This window comes from Rattus norvegicus, chromosome 10 (assembly GCF_021556685.1).
Source record: "Rattus norvegicus strain SHRSP/BbbUtx chromosome 10, alternate assembly SHRSP_T2T, whole genome shotgun sequence".
Taxonomy (NCBI): domain Eukaryota; kingdom Metazoa; phylum Chordata; class Mammalia; order Rodentia; family Muridae; genus Rattus; species Rattus norvegicus.
Window position 1 is genome coordinate 74,551,831 of NC_141543.1, and position 24,368 is coordinate 74,576,198.

Sequence of the window (24,368 nt, forward strand, 5' to 3'; positions counted from 1 at the left end):
AGCACTGTGCCACCTGGTGCCTAGGAAAGCAGACTCAGTCATGTTCTCTGCCTTATTTCCCGCCTATGACTGAAGGGCAGAACCAAAACAGATCGTTTCTTCTCCACATTTCCTAAACTACACTTCTGTGATGTTTAGAAATCTCCCTTCCTCCTTCAGGCGTGTCCAAGCCTGTGCCAGTACAGCAGTAACTAGTCAGCCATAGTCAGCCAGAGTAGGCATTCAGGGCGTGTTCCAGACTCAGTGGTCTGCATCGCCGCTGCTAATGCTTGCTCTTCTGGAAGCACCATTTAAACGCGACTGAATTGTCTCCTCTACATGTGTTTCAGTGTGCCAGGACAGCCATACTTGGAGGAGTCCTACCAGCTTGTCTGCTTCCAAGCTTTCTTGACCATTTTACAGTCTCCAAAATCGTCTGATATGGATGATATAACATTTTGCATGGTAGGTGGGGCTGCTATTCAACATCCGAGTGTGGCAGGCATAGGACAGAGTCTTTGGGGTGCACGGGTGCGTGCATGCGTGTCTGTATGACTGGTGTCTATATGTCAGTGGCACTGAAGCCACACCTTTCGACTCATGATAAGGATGAGTTTAGCTTGCTTTGATTTTGCTCTCAGTTTTGTTTCGACAACTTAAAAGCCCATATTCTTTCTATTCCCATGTCTAAAAACAATGCAATGATTATGACTGATTTTAGGGTAAAAAGGAGAAAATCTGCTCAATAACATCTTTTTTAATGACAAATGTGGTGCTATGTGGGCATATTTTAAATTGTAGCCATGATCATGAAACTTTCCCCGCTATTTCAACAAGTTCACATCCTCCCCGGTGTGGAGTATTTCTGAAGGGCAGGGCCCTGGAGATGAGGTTACTGAGCTGAGAAATCTGTGGTGATCAGAGCTGCCCTCCCACCCTACCCAGGCCTTGCCTTCACGGGCTGCTCAGGGTGGTTTCTTACAGAGATCGTCACTTCATCTCTCTGTCCTGTGACAGTTTTTAAATGGCACTTTAATATGTGTGTGTGTGTGTGAGAGAGAGAGAGAGAGAGCGCATGTAAGCATGCCATAGCACTTTAATGTGTGTGTGTGTGTGTGTGTGTGTGTGTGTGTGTGTGTGTGTGCATGTAGGCAGGCCATAGCACATTAATGTGTATGTGTGAGTGTGTATGTGTGTGTTTGTGTGTGTGTGTGTGTGTGAGAGAGAGAGAGAGAGAGAGAGAGAGAGAGAGAGCGCGCGCGCATGTAGGCATGCCATAGCACTTGCTTTGAGATCAGAGGATCTTGAAATTGTTTGGTTCCTTCCTTCCTCCTTCCTTCTTTCCTTCCTTCCTTCCTTCCTTCCTTCCTTCCTTCCTTCCTTCCTTCCTTCCTTCCTTCCTTCCTTCCTTCCTTCTGTCTCGTGGGTCCTGGAAACTGGAGCTGGGTCGCTAGGCTCTGCAGTGGGTGGCTGTCCCTGCTTCTAAAAAGCGGCCCAGAGTGCATCAGGTCTGTTCTCTGGGTCCTCATCTCCGCTGAGTGACCCAGAAAGGTTTTCACCATTGAGGGGACCCTTTTCTCTTCCGTTCTAACTGCTATTGTGTTGGTCCCTGAGGAGCCGGATTTTATTCTGCCTTCTAACTTGCATCCCTGCCTCCCCACCCTCAGCTGTTACAGAATGCACTGAAAGGCATCCAGTCACTCCTCAATGGTGGGAAGATGAGGCTGACACAGACCGAGCACCTGGGAGCGCTTCTCGCTGTGCTAAAGGTGAGGCAGGTCTTCACACCTGAATATGGGGGCCGTCCTATATCCTCTCTCCTTTCTTCCGCTAACTGTGGGGTATAAGAATTTCTCACACGGATTTTAAGAGCAGAATAAAACATTCATGTTCAAGTGTTCTCAGATAAAATTAAGAGCAGAGGACAACTGCCATCAAGCAAATATACCCAAGTTTTAAGAATTACTTTTGAATCTTAGAAATCTGTGATATGATCTGTAGATAATTTAATTATAGATTATCTTGAAACCACCTTCATCTGTGTGCTCTGAAGGAGCAGTAGGCTGTCATTACGAGCTTCTGAGCCTACACAGTGGAAAAGTCAGGCTACTCTGAGAGGCCCAGCACCCTTCAATTCAGCCAGGAAGAGTCAGAGCCTTGGTGTTCACCTCAGGTCAAAGACATTTGTTAGAGTCTAACTTTGTGACCAATTATTTTATTATTATTAATTATTTTCTCTTAATCCCTGAATAAAGACAGACAGATATTGTGGTGGTTTAAATATGCTTGGCCCAGAGAGTGCACAATTAGGAGGTGTGGCCTTGTAGGAAGTGTATCACTGTGGGGGTGGGCTTTGAGACCCTCCTCCTAGTTGCCTGGGATACAGTCTTCTTCTGGCTGCTTTTGGGTCAAGATGTAGAACTCATGGTTCCCCCAGCATCGAGTCTGCCTACAGGATGCCATGCTTCCCACTGTGACAATAATTGACTGAACCTCTGAAACTATAAGCCAGCCCCAACTAAATGTTTTTATTTAGAAGAGTTGCTTTGGACATGGTGTCTGTTCACAGCAGTGGAAACCATAATTAAGACAGAAGTTGGCACCAGGGACTGGGCATTGCTGTGATATGCCTGACCATGCTTTTGTGTAGAGGAATGTGGATTTGGGGACCTTGGATTTGGAAAGCAGTGGAATGCTTAAAGTGGGGCTCAGTGGGCCATCCTAGCAGGAAGTGGAAGACACTGGGCCTGAGGGTGATTAAATTGTGGGGCCTGGCTCTAGATGTTTCAGAGGAGAATTTTAGTATGTAGCCTAGAGAGTCGTGATATTTTGGTAAAGAATGTCTGCTTTTTGCCCTTGTCTGAAAAATGTGCCTGAGGCTAAGGTGAAAAGATTCAGATTAATTACATTGACAAAGGACATCTCAAATCAATCAAGTTTAGACTCTGTCCTGTGGTTCATGTTTATAAAGAGCCTTTTGATCAAGCGTAGCAAGCTTAGAAAGGAAAAATACAAAATTTATGGTTCAAGTATTAAATGGGCATCAGGAAGTGCAATGGAGCTAAATCCTGTGTTCAAGGATATTAAATGGAATTTAGGGAGTGGTGACCTCTGGACAAGATCCCACCCAGCCAAGCTCATTGTTTATGCATTTGCAGTTGAACAGGGATAATTATATCATGTTAGGCATTATTATTACATGACTATTGTTTTCATTTGGACTTTTAATATGAAATGACTTCAATTCAGAAATTGTGGTTACACCTATGATACAGATCTTAGGGCTTTTGATCCTGGTCTTGAGGCATAGTGGCCATGAAAAGTCCAAGCATGGTGGACCGTGCCTCTAATCTCAGCTCTTAGGTGACAGAGGCATGCAAATCTCTGAGTTCAAGTTCTGTCTACAGAGCAAGTTCCAGGACAGCCAAGCTTAGGCAGTGAAGGAGTATACAAACATGGTGATGATGTAATAAAACAAGGGGCCAGCCCCTGCAAGCTGCAGAACTCAGTAGCTTTGACCATGTGGCTCTGGCTTTAGAGTCAAGAATAGAAAGGATTACTGGGACAGTTGATGCTGGTTAGCTGGAGCTAAGAAATTAAGTGATTAAGAAGAGACCAGCATCACCGAGGTGAAATCTGGGAAGTGTTTTCTGAGAGCACAAGAAGCTGTGTTACAGAGATAGCCAAGGTTGTACCTCATGCTGCAGCTGGACTTGGTAATGTGTAGGAGTCACCCAGGTGGTACTGTTTTGAAGGCATGAGGGATCATAGAGAGCAGCTGAGGCTTGGCACTGTGAGATGCCATGGAAGGCCATTGGAGAAGGTGCAGCCTCAGTGCAGTTGACAGCCCAGGACTGAAGCGGTCATACAAAGAGAGCCTATGAGAGGCTATTGGTGAAGCCTAGTTTCAGCAGAAGACCCCAGTATATTGGAGATGCCAGTACCATGGGATGATCACCAAGAAGAGCAGCAGCAATAGAGTGGCATCAGCTATACCCTGGAGCACTACTGAAGGCAGAGCTGGAGAAGAAACCCAACCCCTTTGAAGGAGCCCAGAAGATCGTGTGTGGATCCCAGACATTGAAACAAGAAACTGAAGTTCAAGTTACCCTAGAGACCTCAAGAAGTTAAAGATGCCAGAGCCATGGCATACCTGCAGAGGAAAAGTGCTAACAGGGAGTGGAACCAGTCAGGAGAAAGAAGCTGTTTCAGTCAACAAAGATAAAGGGAGTTGTAGATCTGAAGAGCTCACTGATATAAGATATGGAGATACAAAGTTTGGATTTTGCCCAGCTGGTTTCATGTCTTGCTCTGGGCCAGTATTTACTCACTATGACATTTTGGAATGGTAATGTATATCCTGTGATGTTGAAGTATGTGATCTGCCTTTTAATTTTGGTTTTATAGGGGATTACAGTTAAGAGATTGTATAAATCTCAGAGGAGCCTTTGCACTTTGAACATTGTTGAGACTATGATAAACTGTGAGGACTTTTGAAGTTGGACTAAATGTATTTTGCATTATGCTATAGCCAGGTATGGCTCCCATACACTTGTGTGCTTGATCAAGTGGCACTATTAGGAGGTGTGGCTTTGTTGTAAGGAGTGTATCACTGTGGGGGTAGGCTTTGAGACCCTCCTCCTAGATGCCTCCTGGTAGACAGTCTTCTTCTGGCTACCCTCAGATGAAGATCTAGAACTCATGGCTCCTCCAGTACCAACTCTGCCTGCCCGATGCCATGCTTCCCACCATAGTGATAATGAATTGAACCTCTGAAACTAAGCCAGCCCCACTTAAATGTTTGCTTTTATAAGAGTTGTCTTGGTCATAGCATCTCTTCACAGCAATAGAACCCTAACTAAGACAGATATGGAAATATATAAAAATACATGCAAAATATATAAAAATACATAAAAATGATAAATTAGGGGTTAGGTGTACTTGTTCCATTCGCAAAGGTCCCAACACATACCTGGTGACTCACACCATTCACAACTCCAGTTCCAGGGGATCCAACCCCTTCTTGTGACTTCTACAGACTCTGGGTACCCACATGGTCTATATACGTGCAGGCAGAACACTCAGGCACATAAATCTAAAAAGTAATAAAGGACTGGGATTTAGAAAAATAGCAAATTGGTTTAAACAATTTAAAACATAACTGGATAAAAGTGACTGGATAAGAAAAAGTATAGACACTCGAGAACGTCTAATGAGGTGTGAGGCAGTGCAGGTCCTGCCCCCATCCCACTACTTGTCACTCCCAACCCTGCTCAGCTTCCGAATCAGATGAAGTCAGGAACATGGGGGAGGGGAGGATGAGATTAAGTACTCCTTAGAGCATCATCTTCCAGTATTCGCTGTCTCATGTTTATTCTGCAATAGTTCTGAAACATTGGTCTGCTTGTGTTCTGATGATTGTCTTGTGATTCACGTGGCGTTTGTTTTTCTTCACTTCTCACTGTTAGAAAGCCATGTTCCATGGACTCCCTGGATTAAACATAGAGATGCCCGCAGTGCTCTACCCAACTCCACTTCCGCAGTACGATGGGCGATCACCAGTTAAACCCCAGCAGCCGGAGTCCAGTGCTGCTCGACCATCTGCGGTGCGTGTCTGTTCTCTGAGATTTCAGCCGTGGAGCATCCAAGTGCTTGCTATGTAGCTGTGTATGCTTTCTATGATCAGCTTCCCGACTGCCTCAGGAGGCCACTAAGAGCTTGTTCGCTAGTTCGTGTGGTTAATATTGAAATTTTAAATCGATTAGGTTTTGAGAGTACCAGTTGGAGCACCTTGTGCTTCAGCGGTCTGGGCAGTGTAACTGTGCAAGCATTTGCTTTACATCCATCACTGAGGCTCATTCCTCCACCTTTCCAAACTAAGAAGAATCAATATGCTTGCTCCCTTTTGTAAAGAGGTGGTTGTCACAGATACACCAGCCCGAAAGCAGGCAGGAACTCATGCAGAAGCAGATGGGTGTGGCTGCAGTCCTGTGAAGCTTAGTTACGGAAGCAGAAGCAGCTGCATTTAGCCTTCAGGTCATAATGTGGCAGTTCTTCTCTAAAGCCATTGAAGTCCACCTTCTTGTCAGGTCACTGTCTCCACCATGCTACCTACCGTCATGTTTCCCTGCCTTTCTAGACAGCTGTCTCCTCCCTTAGTTCTATTGGAGACTAAAGAATGCAGGGGTCTGTCCAGCAGTAGCTGTGTGCATCATGCATCATGCACCATGCTGGGCACATCACGCTGCTCTCTGATTTTGTCCTCTTCACCTTTCCTTGTACTGCACGTGTGAACATCCCCAGTCACTTTCAAATGGAAAAGTACCAATGACTTCAGTTAAAAGTAGTTTGAGGATGACTGTCATAATGTACATGTGTAACATATATTTATACGTATATGTGTGTATGTATGTATATATGTATTGTGTCTTTTTTGTTCCTAAAAATCAGAATAAAAAGAAAAAATACAAAGTAAAACCAAAGAAAACCCAACAAGGAGAGAAAGCGGAGGAGGAGGAGCCCTATGGTGAAGTGGACGCAGCCCCAGGGCTCAGCATGGACCAGGCGAACACATGTGTCGAGAGCGCTTGGTGCTCCTCCCCCTGGGGCTCCCAGGGTTTGCCTGTGGATGGAGGCAGAGCTACCGGAAGAGAACAGGTTTCCTCACCCTTCACCATCTCTAGCTGGAAAAGGGTCAGCAGCAGTGAGTCAGACTATTCAGACGCAGAAGGAGGCATGCAGGGTAAAATGAGGTAGTAGTACTTTGTTACGATGTTCTACCTGATACTTAGCTGCATGTGACTTTTAGAACGTGCCTGCCCCACTGGGGTTCATGGCCACTTGCTGGATCTGCCTTGTGAATGCTGCTTTCTGGCTGGTCCATTTTGTTAACCACTAGTCCTCTCCAGAGTGAGCTCACCAGTCCTTTTTTCTGGAAAGCTTTTCCCTCTGTTCTGGCTTAGGCTCTCAGTTACACGATCCTGTAATTAGTGCCATGGAAAGTGTGTGACAGTTCTTTTTTTTTTTTAAGATGTTATTATGTATACAGCATTCTGCCTGCCTGTGTGCCTGTAAGCCAAAGAGGCCACCAGGTGGTTGAGAGCCACCTCGTGGCTGCTGGGAATTGAACTCAGGATCTCTGGAAGAGCAGTCAGTACATCTGAGCCATCTCTCCAGCCCAACAGTTCTTTCTTGAATCATCTGTCACTGCCACTAAAAAGGGCAGGGGCTTTGCATGTGGCCACCTCAGTCAAGCACCATGACCCATGTAAGGTCACTTGGGGTGTCCTCTAGGCATATGCATAGATACTTGGCCCTGTCCTTGTCTAACTCTGGTTTCCTAATCAAAATTTTGCTCTCTCATTTTCTGTCCGATTGCATTTTAACCACACTTAATAGCTTGGAACAAAAATACCTAACTTGCTTTGATCGTACTTTGAAAGGGGTAATAGCGTCCTGAGGATGATCAGTTTCTCAAAACATTTGAACTGCTTAAGTAAATACCTTTTCCATTCCCATTGTAAAAACTTCTAAAACTCTTTCCTCATTCTGAAAGGTCATACCAAGCCAAGGTTCGCCAAGGGGCACTAGCTTGTTTTCTCTCTACTATCAAATCGATAGAAAAAAAAGTTCTATACGGCTACTGGTCTGCCTTTGTTCCTGACACGCCAGAGCTTGGAAGCCCACAGTCTGTGTCCTTAATGACACTCACATTAAAGGATCCATCTCCAAAGGTAAGGATGCTGAACCGAAGTGTATGAGAAGTCACATTTTGTGTCCTTTCCCCCCTCTGCCCTGTCTGGTCTTCTCTGAATTCTGCTCTCACAAATACCATCCCAGTCCTTGACTTGAGAACCTTAGCAAGTAGGAAATGAGAAGGGCTCAGGCTTCTGTGGACCACATGGTAGGATTACATCTTAAGCCCAGGGCTGCTTGAAGTCAAAGCCCACTGAGCTGTGACTTCCGTGTCTCCCGTGAGCCCCACTGCAGCTGTGGTGTTTTTAACAGGCAAACTAGGAAGTGACTTGCCTCGGTGGACTGTACGGTGTGATGGTTGTAAAGGCTATCTAAGCAATGTTTTATGAAAACACAAGGTACTGCTGGATATAAAATAAGGTGCTAACACATTTTCCCATATCTTAGAAAATCACGAATGATTTACATGTTTTAATGAGGAAAGGCAATTTCAAGAAAGAAAAACAATAGTTTGCCAGTCTTGATAATCATCAGCAAGCACCCCATGGCAGACGGAGTGTCTCCCTCTGTTTGGGTATGTTCATTCCTCTTTAAACTAGTTCTCAACCGCAGAACCAGTCCCCGAGAGTTCTCACTAGTTGCAGACCTGAGGGAGCTGCGTGCTCCAGCTGTTTCTCTGTCAGCTGCTTTCACACTGTCCCCTTGACTGGTGGTTTCCATATCTGACACACACACCCCATTTCGAAGGCCATTCTAGTGTGGCACCACACCACGCTAGCCCCAGGCATTCTATAGCCTAGCACGGCTTCGAGAACTGAGACAGGTTGTGACTCTGCCCACTGGGAACTTTGTTCACATCCCTGTAACCCAGCAAATCAAAGCTCTAAAAACTTGTAGTTTAACAATCAGATTTATATGTTAAATTCTTAATCTATAATACATCCACACAATAAACTTACAACCAACAGATAAGGATATAAACCGCCCACCTAGATAAGATAAATTTGCCTACAGAAATCCATCCCAGCTACCTTGACAATTCAAGACCTCCTGGATCTGGGTCATCCTCTGTCTCCATCTTGATTCTCCCCTCTCCTCCTCCTCCTCTTCTTCTTCCTCCTTCTCCTCCTCTTCTTCTTCTTCCTCCTCCTCCTCCCCCGCCTCACAAAAACTTTGTCTCTGCCCTATTCTTTTACTGTCCAGTAATGGCCTTGATCTAACTTGTGCCAGCCCTCACCTGCATAATGACATCAACCTACACTACACCTTTTCTGTCTAATTAAATTGTTCTCTCAGATGTAATCTGAGCACAACTGTTACCATTTTGTAATTAAAAGCATAAAATACACCTAACACCCAGTCCAACGTTTTATCAGTTAAACAGAATATTTAGTTATCCATTCCAGCTTAAGAAAGGCTTAAAAATCTATACCATATCCTGGTTGGCTTCTTTACTATCTGATAACTAATTAAATATGTATTTTCAAAGTTAAACAACTTGAGTAGTCCATGAGACTATAATCAGTCTTCAATTCCATCAGAAATCTGAGAATGACCAAATATCTATAAACATAGGAAGCCTAATATGGTTTCCAGAGACAGGTTGTAGACACAAATTTCCACTAGCACAGTTCCCTGTTAGCAATATGTGAGAGCAAGTCTTTGGCCTTCTGACCTAAGATCCTCTGACAGACTTTTGAAACACAGACTTTCTAAGGGCCAATCACCCTGGCTTGGCAGAAACTATCAGTCAACTTATTCTGTAATGTCCTTTTCTGGACAGTATTGAGTCTGTAGATGAATAGAGGCAATTCTTGCCTAATGGCTGTCTCGCCACGAAGTATTACCTCATCTGGAGGTAGAGATGTTCAAATTCTTTGTTGAATCCACCAAAGGGGAACTGTTAGGAGCAGATATGTCTCAAACAAAGATAAATGACTGTAAATGTCGTATTTTGTGGATTTCTGATGTTTTTGAAAACCATCTATCTATATAAGGTGATCTGGACTGTTGTCCGTTAACTCTCTTACTATATTATCTGTGAGAGGCTCAGTGTTTATGGGCTTGCTGTGTGAGCATGAGGAAATGAGCCCAGGTCCATAGTGCAGCCATAGAGAATCTGAGGACTCCCAACAGATAGATCCCTAGGGCTCGCTAGCCAACCAGCCTAGCCAAGTGAGCTCCAGGTTCAGTGAGAGGCCTTCTCTCTAAAACTGAAGTGGAGAGCAACTGAGGCAAACACCTGGCATCAACCGCTGGCCTCCACATACATGTGCACACATGAAAACACACATGAACATATACACATACAACTTTATATTCTTCATCACATATGCCCCCTGTCAGTCAAAGGTGTTAGTTCCTATACCCAAGTGTGTCTAAGGTCGACTTACCATTGTTAATATGCACAGACACACTCAGATGCTTCAGAGTAGAATGTGAGCAGGTACTCTCGGGAACTTTGAGTCATACTCTAGATTTGTGTCGTTCTAGCCCAGGAGCTGGCGGGCTCTCTTTCCATCGGCCCCAGGCTTAGTTATGTGGGTCTTTAATCTCTCATCATTCCCATGCTTAGGACTGCAGATCTGTGTGCTGTGGTAGACCGTGGAGTTCCGCCTAACTATTGGCCTATGGCCAACAGTGGTACTGTGTAGCTGCCCTTGGTTCTCCTAATAAGCTGGCTCTGAATACGTGCAATATTGAGTAGGAGGAAGGGAGGCTGACTTCCAATGTCTGACTGATCGGTGTGAATCATCTTGATTCCAGACGAGAGCCTGTGCTCTTCAAGTTCTGTCTGCCATCTTGGAAGGCTCAAAGCAGTTCCTTTCTGTTGCTGAAGACACCAGTGACCACAAACGAGCTTTCACGCCCTTCTCGGTCACGATTGCGTCCAGCATTAGAGAGTTGCACAGATGTCTTTTGTTAGCTTTGGTAGCAGAGTCCTCGTCCCAGACCCTTACTCAGATAATTAAGGTAAGTCCCTAATTACCTGTGGAATTCAGCTAATATATTGTATAGTGTTCCACATCATCTAAAAGTAACTTGACCTAAGAGTATAAGTAACAGTTATATTAAAGATACCTGTTTGGAAGTCTATACCTCTTTATCTAATCTAACAATAGACATTAAAAAGACTGGTTTTCATTTAGTATAAAGACCTTTAAAAATGATGGGAGGGAGGGCTGGTGGGATGGCTCAGTGGGTAAAGGTGCTTGCCAGCTTTGATCTCCAGAGTCTATGTGGTGGGAGAGGACAGAGTCCCACAACTGCCCTCTGACTTCCACATAATCATACACACAACAATAAATGTAAAAAATAAATTTTTTTATTTAAAAAAGCTTTTAAATTAAATATTGCAAATGTGTATTTCTATTATGTTGCAGTGCCTTGCGAATCTAGTATCAAACGCCCCCTACAACCGTCTGAAACTCAGCTTGCTAACCAAAGTCTGGAATCACATAAAGCCTTACATCCGTCACAAAGGTTGGTAGTACGGACTTCTTCTTTATAGTCATCAAATGTAGAGTAGCAGTGTTTAAAAGAAAGAGAAGTGTTCAGTGCCTCTCTCTACCTCTGAAGTCTCTGAAAGTCTCAGCCTTTCAAGGCTTTCAACCACTGCTAGAAGGCCAGCTGGGAAGGGAATGAGCAGAACTGACCGTGAGTTGAGTAGAAACCACATCTCAGATTAGAAGTGAGCCAAGTACGAGCGGCTGTGTCAGGCACATAGGAATCAACATCTGTCGGCAAAGGTGGAGGGAGGGAGAGAGGGAGGGAAGAAGGGAGGGAAGAAAGGAGGGAGGGAGGGAAGAAAGGATGGATGGATGGATGGATGGATGGAGGGATGGATGGATGGAGGGATGGATGGATGGATGGAGGGATGGAGGGATGGAGGGAGGGAGGGAGGGAGTCATGTACCGGGGAGAAAAACAGTAGTACAAGAACCTGACTTCTGTACCGTGCTCTGTGAAGGTCACGTAAAGCCCTCTGAAGTTGGTTCACATCTCTAACTGTAGACTTAGTGCTGTGTCTCGGATTTTCCCACACATAAGGATATGAGCTGTGAGCACCTGCCTTTAGCATGTTCCTTTTCCTATGTTTGCAAGATTTCAGGTGAGACTCACTCTTAGTCTGAGTTTTCAGTCAGTTGCAGGGTAAGGAGGCAATGCGGGTGTTCTCTGGAATGCTGTGGAAGGGACACTGGCCCTGGTGTGAATCTAAGGATCTACACCAGTGCCCACTTCCTCATCCCCACAGCCAAGGCCCGTCCAGAACCCAGTCTCCTCCTAACAGGAAGACTTGTTTGTGCCTGTTCTGTAGGATTCTCTTAAGGCTCAAATGATAGGCTGAGTTCAACCTACTCCTTATACACCAGTCTGTCAGTGAGGAAACAAAAAGATTGGTCCTGAATCGAGGCCTCTCATCAGTGGTGGCAAAAGCATAGTTAACAACCCAGCTCTCAGTTGGGCACACAGCTTTAATCCTAGCACTCAGGAGGCAGAGGCAGGCAGATCTCAGAGTTTGAGGCCAGCCTCATCTACAGAGCAAGTTCCAGGACAGCCAGGGCTACACAGAGAAACTTTGTCTCAAAACAAAACAACAACAAAAGCAAAAAGCAAACACTCCTCAAGTCTCCTGATGAGGCAGCGGCTAGTTTTAACTGTGTGTGTTTCTCTTTATTTGCATCTCCAGCCCCCACATCTCAACAGGCCTTTCAGATGTTTTACTTTATACTTGAATGTTTTCATGATTAAAATGTTCAAAGTCTAACACACTTAGGGGCAATCTAAGGAAATCTATAGTTTCATCTGGACACTTACAAAGTAATGGATGAAGTGGAAGAGCCCTTTTTGATGGACAAGACTCAGTCTCAGTTCCTCCAACTTGATCAAGGGTTAGTGGAATCCCAGTCAAAGTGCCAGCAAAAGGATCTCGAGTTATCCAGCAGACCTAGGGTAGGGAATGCAGTACTGACAGAGAAGTTAGGCTGAGAGTTGAGCGCAGTGATGGAGCACTTGCCCAGGATGTGCCAAGTCCTGGGTTCGATCCTCAGCGTTTGCAGGGAGGAAAAAATAACGATCTCAAAACCTACTATAAAGCCTACTAGAGACAGTATAGAACATAGATGAGTGGACGAGAGTAGGGAGCCGGAAGTACACCCACGTTCCTCCTCAGCAGCTGGTCCCAGCAGAAGCCGAGACAGCTCTTCAACAAATGGGGCTGGGGCAGCTAGGCAGCCACATCCAAAACACTGGATGCAAGCGGGGGCCTTTCAGCTTTTCCTTTCTCTCGTTTATTATGTCTGTGTGGTCTGAGTGTGTGCATGCGTGTGTGTCTGTCTCTCTGTCTCTGTGGTGTGGGTGTGAGTGTGTGTGTGTGTGTGTGTGTGTGTGTGTGTGGTGTGAGTGTGTGTTCCTGGGGGCCTTTGCATGAGTGTGGGCATATGAAGGCCTAAGCTTGGCCTCGGGCATTTTCTGGAGTCTCCACTTTATTCATCGAGGCAGTGTCTCTCGGTTGGACCCAGAGCACTGGCTAGACGTTTTCCTCTCAGGCTTTGTCTCTTGTCTTCTGAACACTGGAATCAGGAGTGGACCACCGTACCCTCTCAGCAGTTTCGTGGGTTCCGGGAATCAAAGCTCCTGGCCTTGTGCTTACGGGCACTTGCTCCAGTTGCTGAGAGATACCTCTGGGCCTGGTTGTGTTTTTTCATTTTGTTTTGTTTGTTTGGTTGGTTTTTATACCTTTTCCTTTTAACTCCCAGAATCATTCAGGTTGATGGACTAATAACATTTTGTCACCGTATGAAGCACTCTAGGATTGTACCGATTCATTGGCCTTACTTTTGTGACTGTGGGAGTGTATGTGGTGTGTACGAGGCCAGCAGAGGACAGAGTCCCCAGGAACCAAACCCTCGTGCTCCACAGGAGCAAGGGCTGGGGTTCCACAAGTCCAGCTCCATGCCTGGGCTCTGTGCCTTTTTAAAGAGGAAGCTCCGCCAGCCGTCAGTGATTTTCTAGTCCTCGCATGTGGATATTCCTAGTCAGTTGTCTTGTAGAATGTCTAATGTCCGTGATTTTTCAAATTGTTTCTTCATGAGACCGCCCCATATTTTCTATGAACTGAAGTTAGAAGCCTAATTATATGGCTCCATGGTGACAGGCCCTGCCTCTCTTTGGACAGATGTTAACGTCAGAGTGTCAAGTCTCACACTCCTAGGAGCTGTAGTGTCCACTCACGCGCCTTTGCCAGAAGTCCAGCTGCTTCTTCAACAGCCCTGTTCCTCTGGGCGCAGCAGCAGCTCAGCAACCCCTCACCTCAGCACTCCTGATGGCTGGAAGGCACTCCCTGCAGGACCCTCTCTGGAAGAAGCATCACTCAGCTCACCAAAGGGGACAGCAGAGCCCTGCTGGCTGATCAGACTCTGCATTTCCACTGTGGTGCTGCCCAAGGAGGATTCCTGCTCAGGTAGCGATGCTGGCTCCGCCCTGGGAAGCACCTATGAACCATCCCCCATGCGGCTGGAGGCGCTACAGGTAGGAAGCGCCATGACCCCATCTGAGAGGAAGGGACCATTCCTTCTCAGGAGGGCGACTGAGGGGCAGGTGCATGGAATGGCCTTGCCATCTGGTGGCCTTTGCTCTGTTGTGTTTGGGGCGGTCCTTGTAAAGTGTTGAATGTGTTCCCTTTTTGCTCTTTTGTTCCAGAGGATTGTAGTCACGTCAAGTATTATATGACAGAGGGACATAATGACTAAGTTGGGCTTCTGCAACTTAAAGTTCATTCCGTATAGATTCTTCATTGTCATCTTATATCTATTTATTGAAACAAAATGATTGCTCCTTCGAAGGAAGAAAATACCCCTTGCAGGGAACACTTAGAGGCAGAGGCAGGCAGATCTTCGTGAATCTAAGACCAGCTTTTTTAACATAGCATGCTCCAGGCCACCCAGGGCTGCATAGTAAAAACTCGTCTCAACAAAGAAAGAAAGGAAGAAAGAGAGATAGACAGAAAGAAAGGTTTTTGACAGAAAACATGCCTATACTCGGGTATAGTTTGAGATATAGGCTTGTGTGTAGTCAGGGTTCTTTAGAAGATCAGAACTGACAGAATGGGGTGCGCGTGCGTGCGTGCGTGTGTGTGTGTGTGTGTGTGTGTGTCTGTATGTGTGTGAGTGTCTGTGTGTGTGTGTGTGTGTCTCTGTCTCTATGTGCGTGCATGCATGTGTGGCGTGTGTCTATCTGTCTGTCTGTCTGTCTGTCTGTGTGTGAGAATAAAGGGGACCTAATAGAATGGCTCACAGGCCATGGCCCAGCTAGCCAACAATGCCTGTCTACCAGAAAGGTCCAAGAATCCAACAGTTGCTCAGCGCGTGAGGCTGATGTCTGCTGGTCTTCAGTACACACTGGAATCCTGAAGAAGTAGACTCTAATGCCTGTAAAGGAGTGGACTCGCCGGCAAGAGTGAGAGCAAGCAGGCAAAGAGAATGAGCTTCCTTCTTCCATGGCCTTTATATAGGCGGCCAGCAGAAGCCGTGGCCCAGGCTTTTGAGGTGGACCCTCCCACCTCAAAAGATCCACATTAAAAGTGGGTCTCCCTGATTCAAATGTTTTAATTAAAAAAAATAAAAATAAAAAGCCCTCACACATGTACCCAGCCACTTGGGTTTTAGTTAATTCCAGATGTAGTCAGGTTGATGCCAAGAGTAGCCATCACAGCTCCATTCTGCAGGCTGTTAATCGTCTGAGGACACCAAACACACGCTTTACCCTTCCAGCTCAGTGTTCTTCCAGCTATAAACTCCAAAAACCTACATCAAACACTTAGTCTCGAGTGAGACATCGTAGACCAGTAAAGTGTCACAGAGCTGATGCCAGCAGTAGCTAGGTGACGGCTGCTTCTCGCTTCTTCAGCGTCAGACTTAAGTCCTTGTTGGCTGTGAGTGCTTGCCGATGTGGGAACACGCATGGGTCGTGCAGCCTTGCCCACGCTAATCGCCTGTTCTCTTGTAGGTTCTGGCCCACCTGGCAAGGGGCTATTTCTCAATGGCTCAGTTGTACTTGATGGAGCTTGGCGAGGTGATCTGTAAGTGCATGTGCGAAGCAAATCCATCCATTCAGCTCCACGGCGTGAAGGTAATTTCATTACAAGGGACATGTTTTCCTCTGTGGTTTCTCAGGTTTCAGGTGAGGAGGGGCGCATTCCCTCCTGGAGCTTTTGCTCAGGGTTAGCTAAGCATAAGGTGTCGGTTTTACTCCATGAAGAAAATAGTTCTGTCACAGTTGACAAGAAGAGAAAAACCAGTTAGAAATAATTACTTTTCCTAAGTTGTGTGCACACCTTTAATTCCAGCAAGAGGGAGGCAGAGGCTGTTGCATCTCTTAAGTTCTAGGCCAGCCTGGGCTGCATAATGAGACCCTGTCTGGAAACAACAAACCAAAAGGAAAAGAAAGGAAGAGAAGCTGCTTTTCCTGTTGATTTGAGATGGTCTGGAAACTACAGCACAGTATTTACAGCCTCTGTAGAGCCGAGTCCGCTCTGACAGCTCGTATCTTGTATCTTGGCAGCTCCTGGAAGAACTGGGTACAGGCTTGATACAGCAGTACAAGCCAGATTCCAGCACGGCCCCTGAACAGAGAGTGCCAGTCCACATGGTAAGTCACTCCATCCGCAGTGTCCTCTGGGTTCTAGTGTGCTCAGTAAGGAAGTGGAGCCAATGATGTCATTGTTCTAGTGTGCTCAGTAAGGAAGTGGAGCCAATGATGTCATTGTTGAAAACCATGGTGCGCCAATAAAATGGCACTGTGGGTAAAGGGTACTCGCCGGCCCAAGGCTCCACATCTGACAGTCTGAGTGTGACCCCTGGAACACACATAAGCAACCAGCTCCATGAAGTTTTCCCATGACATCCCCATGACATGCACTGTGACACATGTGTCCACATATGTCCATACATTTGCACATTAATAACAAATAAAACTCAGAATAAGCCTGTTGTGGAATAGCACACCAGAGCCTTATAGATTTTAATGTTTTCATTAAACTGTTTGTTTATTATTACTGGGATATGGTGTGTGTAATGTCCACATGTGGGGGGTAGAAGAACATGTGTGGAGTTGGTTCTTTCTCTGTGGCCACTTTTACATGGGTTCCAGAGACTGAACTCAAGTCACCAGCTTGTATGACAAGAGCCTTTATGCACTGAGCCATCTCACCTGCCCCAGGACTTCTTACCCCGTGGAACTATAAGCTGCTACTGTTGATTAACCCTGTAGCTACCTACCCTCTGCTCTCCATCACCACCACCACCACCACCACCATCACCATCATCATCGCTTCTACCACCATCATCATCGTCACTATTTCTGTCAACTCAGTGACACTGTAGTTGTGTCACTGGATGTGGCTGGTTATTTCAGAAGGTGTTTCCATTACTGTGGAAGATGACCAGTGAAAGCACGTAGAAAAATCTGCCACTTCAGCAAAACCCTTCTCTAGTGGGCGTGGCATCAGCAGGTCCCACACTGGCCGTCATGCCTCTGCTCCAGGTGGCGATGTTCTGGACTGCGATGCTGAATGGTCCTTTGCCCCGAGCCCTGCAGTCCACAGAGCACCCGACTCTCCAGGCGAGCGCCTGCGATGCCCTGTCCTCCATCTTGCCAGAGGCCTTCAGCAGTCTGCCGGTAACCTGCCATGTGCCCTCACCCCTGGACCACACCCAGGGTGGTGGGGCCCCAGTGTGATTCTTTCCTGAAGGCAGTGAAGTGTTACTCCTCCAGGAAAGCCTTGCTTCTTGGCCTCAGAGGGTGTGGGTGTGGGTGTGGGTGGCAGATTTCAGAAACACACGTGGTCATGTTCTGAGGTGAGACTTGGGTCCACATCCCAGCCATTCCTCCGGCTCTTTGGCATCTGAACTTCTTTAAAGCTTTGCACCATCTGCCTATCAGAGGAGGCACGTGGGCAGTAACTGGTGGAAATCCTTGTTAGGAGGCCTCAACCCCGGCCAGGCCTTTGCTCAGCCCATATCCCCGGATCCCATCACTCTGGGTGCGGATCTCATATCTGATTTTGGCCGCTCCTGTCCTTCATTCCTCAGTGGCTTCTGTTCTTGGCTGTGCAAATCAGCTTTTATACAGGAGGCTGTGGGCAGTAATGAACAGAAGGATTAAATGACCTCCTTCACACCGATGAAAGATGTGTGATAAGATGCTCTGTGTGTGCCTTACCCAGAATTCTGCGCCTGCCCTTTACCGGAGTTGGCCGAAGGTCACAGTGGGGACTGAACACGACACAGGCAGTCTCCTCACAGCTGCTCTCGGAAGACTTTGGCTCACAGTTCTTCCTTCTCACTTTCCCTTTCTTGAACCTTCTGGTTGCAGAATGACAAGCAGATTTTGTGCATCACGATGTTGCTCGGCCTGAATGACAGCAAGAACCATTTAGTGAAAGCCGCGACCTCCAGGGCCCTTGGAGTCTACGTGCTTTTCCCCTGCCTCAGACAGGTGAGAGGAAGCCTGGCATGCCCTCCTCCAGTTCCTCAGCACCTATACCACTACTAGTGTGGGTAGGAGGCTTCAGAGTTGACAGTGAAGGAAACTAGCCTGTTATGTGATGGGATTTCCTTAGCTGCTGTCACACTGCACAGCACCTACACTTCATTTCCTAATCGTTTGACACCCTGCCTGGGCCCGGTGTGCAGCAAATGTTTAATTAGTGAATGACTGACTAAAGATGAGAAACGATGTTACCACATGGAAGCAGTGATTGAGAAACGGTGCGTTTGGGAAATGCTTCCACTGGCAGAGCGTTGTTGAAGGAGGCGGAAGTCAGCCCAGCCCAGAACACACAGGACAGCCACAGCTCCCACTGATCCCATAGCAAACTTTTAATCAAAATCAGAAATACCGGAAATGGCTTTCTGTGAAAATGACCTGTGTAAAGTTCAGAAGCAGCAGTGTGAGCTCCTTAGTAATATAGCCTGGTTTGTTGTACAGGACGTCATATTTGTTGCAGACACCGCAAATGCCATATTGATGTCCCTTCAAGATAAGTCACTAAACGTGCGTGCCAAAGCAGCCTGGTCCCTGGGCAACCTGACAGATACTCTGATTGTCAACATGTAAGTGACTCAGCCGCTTTCCCTGAGTGGCGTCTGTTTTAGAGCTCCTAAAGGTGTCTTCCATCCCTACCATGAAACAGTTGGCAAGAATTTCCCCGTGTCATACAGGCGGCCTTGCTGCCTTGTTTTACTATTCCTCTAAGCAATAAACCTAGTAGGTTTTTTAATGTATTAAGAATACATATTACTCTATTACAGTGTGTGTGTCTGTCTGTCTGTCTGTCTGTCTCTCTGTCTTCAAAACTGCCATGTGCTGTCGTAAGTGTGGACAATATCACAGTAGAAGTCAAAAACCTTTGTAAAAGTTGCCCTGTTCTTAGGATGCAGAGGTTTTCCTGGTTTTATTTTATTAAATTCTTTTACATATAATATGTTTTAATCAGATTTTCTCCCAACCAACTCCTCTCAGATCCCCCCACCTTTCTACCCATCCAACTTCATATTTGACACCTCTCTCTCTCTCTCTTCTCCCTCTCCTTCTCCCTCTTCCCCCTCCCCCCTCTCTCCCCCTCTTCCCCCTCCCCCTTCTCTCCCTCCCATCCCTTCCCTCTCCCCCTCCCCCCTCCCCCTCTCCCTCTTCCTCTTCTCTCTCCTCCTCTCTTTCTCCCTCTATCCCTTCTTCCCTCCTCTCTCAAAAAACAGGAGCCTGCCCTGAAGCATAGTTGATATACCCAGGATACTCCATTGGAGAAAGAAAAAAATAGCTGTGTGTGTGTGTGTGTGTATGTATGTATGTGTGTATGTGTGTAATATATTCACAAGTCAAAAGATTTTGAACAGTACTAAGGAGTGTGCAAATAGAATCTGCCTCCTTTCCCATAATGCCCCATTCCTGTCACTAGAGCTGGTCCCAACTTACTTTGTTACTTAGTTCTGCATCAGAGGCCTGTGTAGCACACAGAGCCATTCTCTGCACTGGGTGTTTAGTAAACATTTGCCACACAGAGGCTGCCAAAGGGTGCATCCTTCTCCATCCCATTCCTGAGTGCTTGTTTCAGGCCTTGGGCTTACGGGTGTCTACAGGCAGTGAATACTTCCAGGTATGAAATGTCCATTTTGACACCTAGGTGTGGTGGCATGTGCCTGTAATCCCAGCACTCAGGAGGCCGAGTCAGGAGGATCACAAATTCAAAGTCAACACAGGCTCCATACCAAGTCCCAGGCCAGTCTAAGCTCTATAATGAGGCCCTGGCTCAATACAAACAAAACAAGAAAGATGCGTGAGTTCTTGGTGCAATCTGAAAAGATCTGACAACCTGTTTTCCTCAAGTTTTCACACCTCTAAAGGGGGCTCTACCTTTGTATGCGCACATTTAAGTGGTATTTTCTTTTTATCCCGCCTTGTGCCTTGGGTGGGACAGGGACACACCAGACCCAAGTTTCCAGGATGAGTTCTCTGGACTCCTGCTCTTGAAAATGTTGCAGTCTGCAATACAGGCCTCCACGGACAAAGACAAGGTACATGCAAGATGGCGAGGGTGCACACGTGAGCACAGCTGCTCCAGCAGGGGCAGTTTGACTGTCGGCTCCTGTGTTCACAGGGGCTCCGGGCAGGCACTGCCCACTGTACCGTCAGTGTATTCTGTTGCTTTGTTTCCCATGGAAGTCCCAGCATTCTCTCACTGATATTACTGCATGATATAGTCACGCTTATCTGCTATTTAAAAAGAAGGAAAGAAAAAATTCACATTTAAGTAGAGTTGGCGATAAAGAGCCCGCTGTTACACGGCACGTTTAAAAGGTGTGGGCTCGGGGGTTGGGGATTTAGCTCAGTGGTAGAGCGCTTGCCTAGCAAGCTCAAGGCCCTGGGTTCGGTCCCCAGCTCCGAAAAAAAAAAAAAAAAAAGAACGAATAAAAGGTGTGGGCTCCTAAGTTAGGTCCGGTGAGCATGCAGTGTTCTTGGACTCAGCGCTCTCTTGGGGTTCTTGTCTCATTTATTCTCTTGTTTTTTGACCTGGGTAGGGATGGGGAGGGTCTTTTTAAAAGTGGGATTTATACTTTCTGAAGCTAATCTGGTAAAATACTCTGAGGCCTTTTATGTTTCATTCCAGGTCAAAAGCAATGCAGTCCGGGCCCTTGGGAATTTGCTTCATTTTCTGCAACCCTCTCACATAGAAAGACCCAGGTTCGCCGAGATCATTGAGGAGTCTATCCAGGCTCTGATCTCCACTGTTGTCAATGAGGCTGCCATGAAAGTCCGATGGAATGCTTGTTACGCAATGGGAAATGTTTTTAAAAACCCTGCTCTTCCACTAGGTAAGATGGTCTCCTTCCCCTTGCCTGTCAGGAGCCTCCAGGGAAGGAATATGCCAGTCTGTGCCGTTGCTAAAGACATTCGTCACAGTGGCTCTTGTCACAGGAGTAGAAAACCAAGTTTGATGGGGCCATGGAACAAGTCAGAGTTTGAGGAGGTGTTTTACTGCCATTTAAAAAGCATGTTTACAAAGCTGCTCTTTGTAAGCTGAGAAAATACTAGGTTAAGCAAACTGAAGTGGGAGTTTGCCTCACATCTACTGTATCACCTCATTAAATACTTAGAAAAGATAGAGAGGGAATTGGCCAAGTCCACAGAGCTGCCTCCGGAATAGAGGGAACGGTTCAAATCCCGTAAGTTCTGGGTTCAGAAATGGATACTCAGGGCCTCCCTCCCCATCATGCTTCCCTGAACACCACAAGCCTTGCTTGACACGTTGTCTTGGGCCAGTAGCTTCTGTGTACGGACTCCAGCCACTGGGAATGCCAGTCAGTACTGGCTCTACATCTCAGCCTCTGTCACAACTGGAAAGCTAAGGGTGTGTCCCTGAGAAAGAAGGGACAACCATGTAGACCAGCAGAGCAGGCACCATGCGAGGGGCAGCTGGCACAGCGTCCAGGCAGAACAGCCCCAGGGAGACAGTGGAGACATTGCTGGGGGCTGCAGAGCTGTGAGGATGCATGTAAGACGACTGAAGCAGGAACAGATTGTGGACAGTGAGATCTGAGGCCCTTGTAAATGTCACTAGCATTCACAGAACAGAAAGAGTCTTTCTGAGAGCAACAAAGAAAGGGCGGGCTGAGAAAACATCTGAGTCGGAGACCCCCAAGCCAGAGTGGCTAGCAACCCTTCTAAAGACGTGCTGTACTGGGGGCGGCCACAGGAATGGGGAAAGACAGATGTGAGCATCTCATTCTTGAAACTAGAAGTGTGTTTAACTTCTTAACAGCAAAATGCAGAATGTGCTATGGCAACTTGCCTGGTGCAGCAGGAACGGGGCTGCTGCCTACAGACACAGCCACGCTGCCGGGAGCAGGTGGGGTGCAGCTCCATCCTTGCTCCTCTCTCCAGGCTTTGCCCCTTTGCACAGATAGCAGAGGTCATGCTTCAGGTTTGTCTAGGGAACTAGGGAAGCCAGGGGTCAGTACTTAGTCCCTTCCCTGTGATTCCCCCAAATTGGCTTCTGCTGTCCTGGTCTAATGAGAGGAGTCTTAGTCACTGTTCTGTATCTGTGAAGAGACAGCATAGCCAAGGCAACATCACGTGTAAAGGAAAGCAGTCAGTTGCAGGCATGCTCACACAGGTTTAGTCCATCATTCCCATGGTGGCACACATGGCGCTGCGATCAGTAGCTACATCCTGATCCGCAAGCAGAAAGAGAGGCTGGGCCTGACGTGGGCTTTTGGAACCACAGAGCCCACCCCATACTCCAAACAATACACCTCCTAGTCCTTCTCAAATGGTGCCAGTTCCCCATGGCGAAGCCTTTAAACACATAAGCCTACGGGACCATTCTTGTTAGAGCTCCACCACATGGTAATCACAAGAGTGGAGCAACCACAGAATGCACACTCCCTCGACCCTCTCCTGCCCACCCTGCTTGTCTCTAAACCTTGACTAGTTGCAGTGACTGTGAGTTCTTCCCAGGGACAGCCCCGTGGACCTCCCAAGCCTACAAAGCCCTGACATCGGTCGTGATGTCATGCAAGAACTTCAAGGTGCGCATCAGGTCTGCGGCAGCCCTCTCCGTCCCGGGCAGGAGAGCTCAGTACGGGTCCCTAGAGCAGTTCTCCCAGATCTGGAGTGCGCTGGTCACTGCCCTACAGAGGAGTGAAGACACTACAGACTTCCTGGAGTTCAAGTACTGTGCCAGCCTTCGGACTCACGTCTGCCAAGCGCTGCTTCACCTCCTGGGCCTAGCCAGTGCCTCAGACCTGCCCTGCATTCAAGAGACTCTCACAGTGAACGGGGATATGATCCGGTCCTACATCCTACAGTTCTTAAAGTCAGGAGCAGGGGGAGATGACCCCGGAGCAGTCCACAGCCCACAGGAAAGAAACCAGATGGTCAGAGTGGCCCTGAGGCACATACACAGTGTGCAGGCACTGGCTGGAGACACAGCCAAAGGGGCCATCGTAGGCTTCTTAGAGGACATCCTGACCGTTCACTGTGACTCCTCAGGAGAACGAGCAGTGCTCCGTGGGTCCTTAGATCAGTGACTTCCCACCATCCCCTCACAGGTCACGAGTGGGAACCAGACACCGACCCTGTGCGCCTGACACATGGAGGTTCATTCTAGGGCAGGAGCATCTGTCAGCGTTTGTTTAGAACGGGTCAGTGGCCATTTCTCAGACTTTTTCTCAAAGGGCTCCGCCACTCTGGAGAGTGGTTCCGTTACTGGCCATTCTAACCCAGACAACCAAGATACAAGGAGTCGGGATCTATGGGCCTGGGCCCAGGCAACTGGAGGTCTTTTGAGTCTCAGAAAGAAAGACAATAAATTTAGAGATTAGAATCATACCAGAATTGTGTTTTCAGGATTTTTTTTAATAGTAAACTGATTTTTTTAAAGAGCACAGTAACAAGCAGAGCGGGTCCATGCGGTGGCTGCCGCCATGGCTGCAGCAGCTGCAGACTGCAGAGCAGCCCTCGAGTGTGCAGCCGCTCACCCAGCACTCATGCACCCCAGGGCCCTTCCACCTCCCCACCGCCCAGGAGCCTGGGCCACAGCAGCGCCAACTTCTGTCTAAATTTACAAACGACCCTCAGGATAATGTGGTCCTATACATTAAATATGCCGTTTGACCAGCCACCTTTTAATTTGTGTATTTTAGGTTATCTGTATAATTTAGATGGTTTCAATGAGAGATTTTTTTTTTCTCTTTTTTGGAGCTGGGGACTGAACCCAGGGCCTTGCGCTTGCTAGGCAAGTGCTCTATCACTGAGCTAAATCCCCAACCCCGAGAGATTTTTTTTAAATCTATTTATTAATGTCAAACATTTGTTAAAGTAATTTCTGGCCGATTGTTTTGTACTTTTGACCACAACCAATTTAGTAAAATTATTTCCATCCAAAATGTAGGATTATATAAGAAAGAAGGCACTCCACACTTACATTCGATGTGGGATAAACTCAAAGACGCATAGACTGGGTCTGGTGATATGTAATTGTGAGAGTTAAGCCCACTAGGCGTGGTTGCCCATTTCTGTTATCCCAGCACCCTGGGGGCCGAGCTGGAAGAAGAGCTTGAGGCCAGCCGGGGCTACAGCAAAACCTGTCTTAGCAAACAGAAGTAACACTAGGTGCAGTGATCCACACCTGACGTC

The 24,368-nt window shown here is 47.0% G+C and overlaps 1 protein-coding gene across 4 annotated transcripts in view; it reads left to right on the forward strand.

The window, feature by feature from the left end:
- The window catches only part of Heatr6 (HEAT repeat containing 6), a 28,789-nt gene extending 5,228 nt beyond the window's left edge, over window positions 1–23,561 (forward strand). For 2 of the 4 annotated variants that reach the window (XM_087573704.1, NM_001079897.2), the window contains exons 5-20: window positions 330–444; window positions 1,647–1,748; window positions 5,448–5,585; window positions 6,430–6,731; window positions 7,535–7,712; window positions 10,441–10,647; window positions 11,058–11,157; window positions 13,852–14,204; window positions 15,681–15,803; window positions 16,236–16,322; window positions 17,217–17,351; window positions 18,048–18,170; window positions 18,663–18,787; window positions 20,149–20,245; window positions 20,839–21,043; window positions 22,689–23,561. In XM_087573704.1, coding sequence (XP_087429830.1) covers window positions 330–444; window positions 1,647–1,748; window positions 5,448–5,585; window positions 6,430–6,731; window positions 7,535–7,712; window positions 10,441–10,647; window positions 11,058–11,157; window positions 13,852–14,204; window positions 15,681–15,803; window positions 16,236–16,322; window positions 17,217–17,351; window positions 18,048–18,170; window positions 18,663–18,787; window positions 20,149–20,245; window positions 20,839–21,043; window positions 22,689–23,260 — 2,962 coding nt within the window. In that variant the 3' untranslated portion in view covers window positions 23,261–23,561. The remainder of the gene's footprint in view (window positions 1–329; window positions 445–1,646; window positions 1,749–5,447; window positions 5,586–6,429; window positions 6,732–7,534; window positions 7,713–10,440; window positions 10,648–11,057; window positions 11,158–13,851; window positions 14,205–15,680; window positions 15,804–16,235; window positions 16,323–17,216; window positions 17,352–18,047; window positions 18,171–18,662; window positions 18,788–20,148; window positions 20,246–20,838; window positions 21,044–22,688) is intronic. The other 2 variants (XR_015630913.1, XM_087573705.1) reach the window with 2 other exon arrangements.
- The last annotated feature ends 807 nt before the right edge of the window (window positions 23,562–24,368 follow it).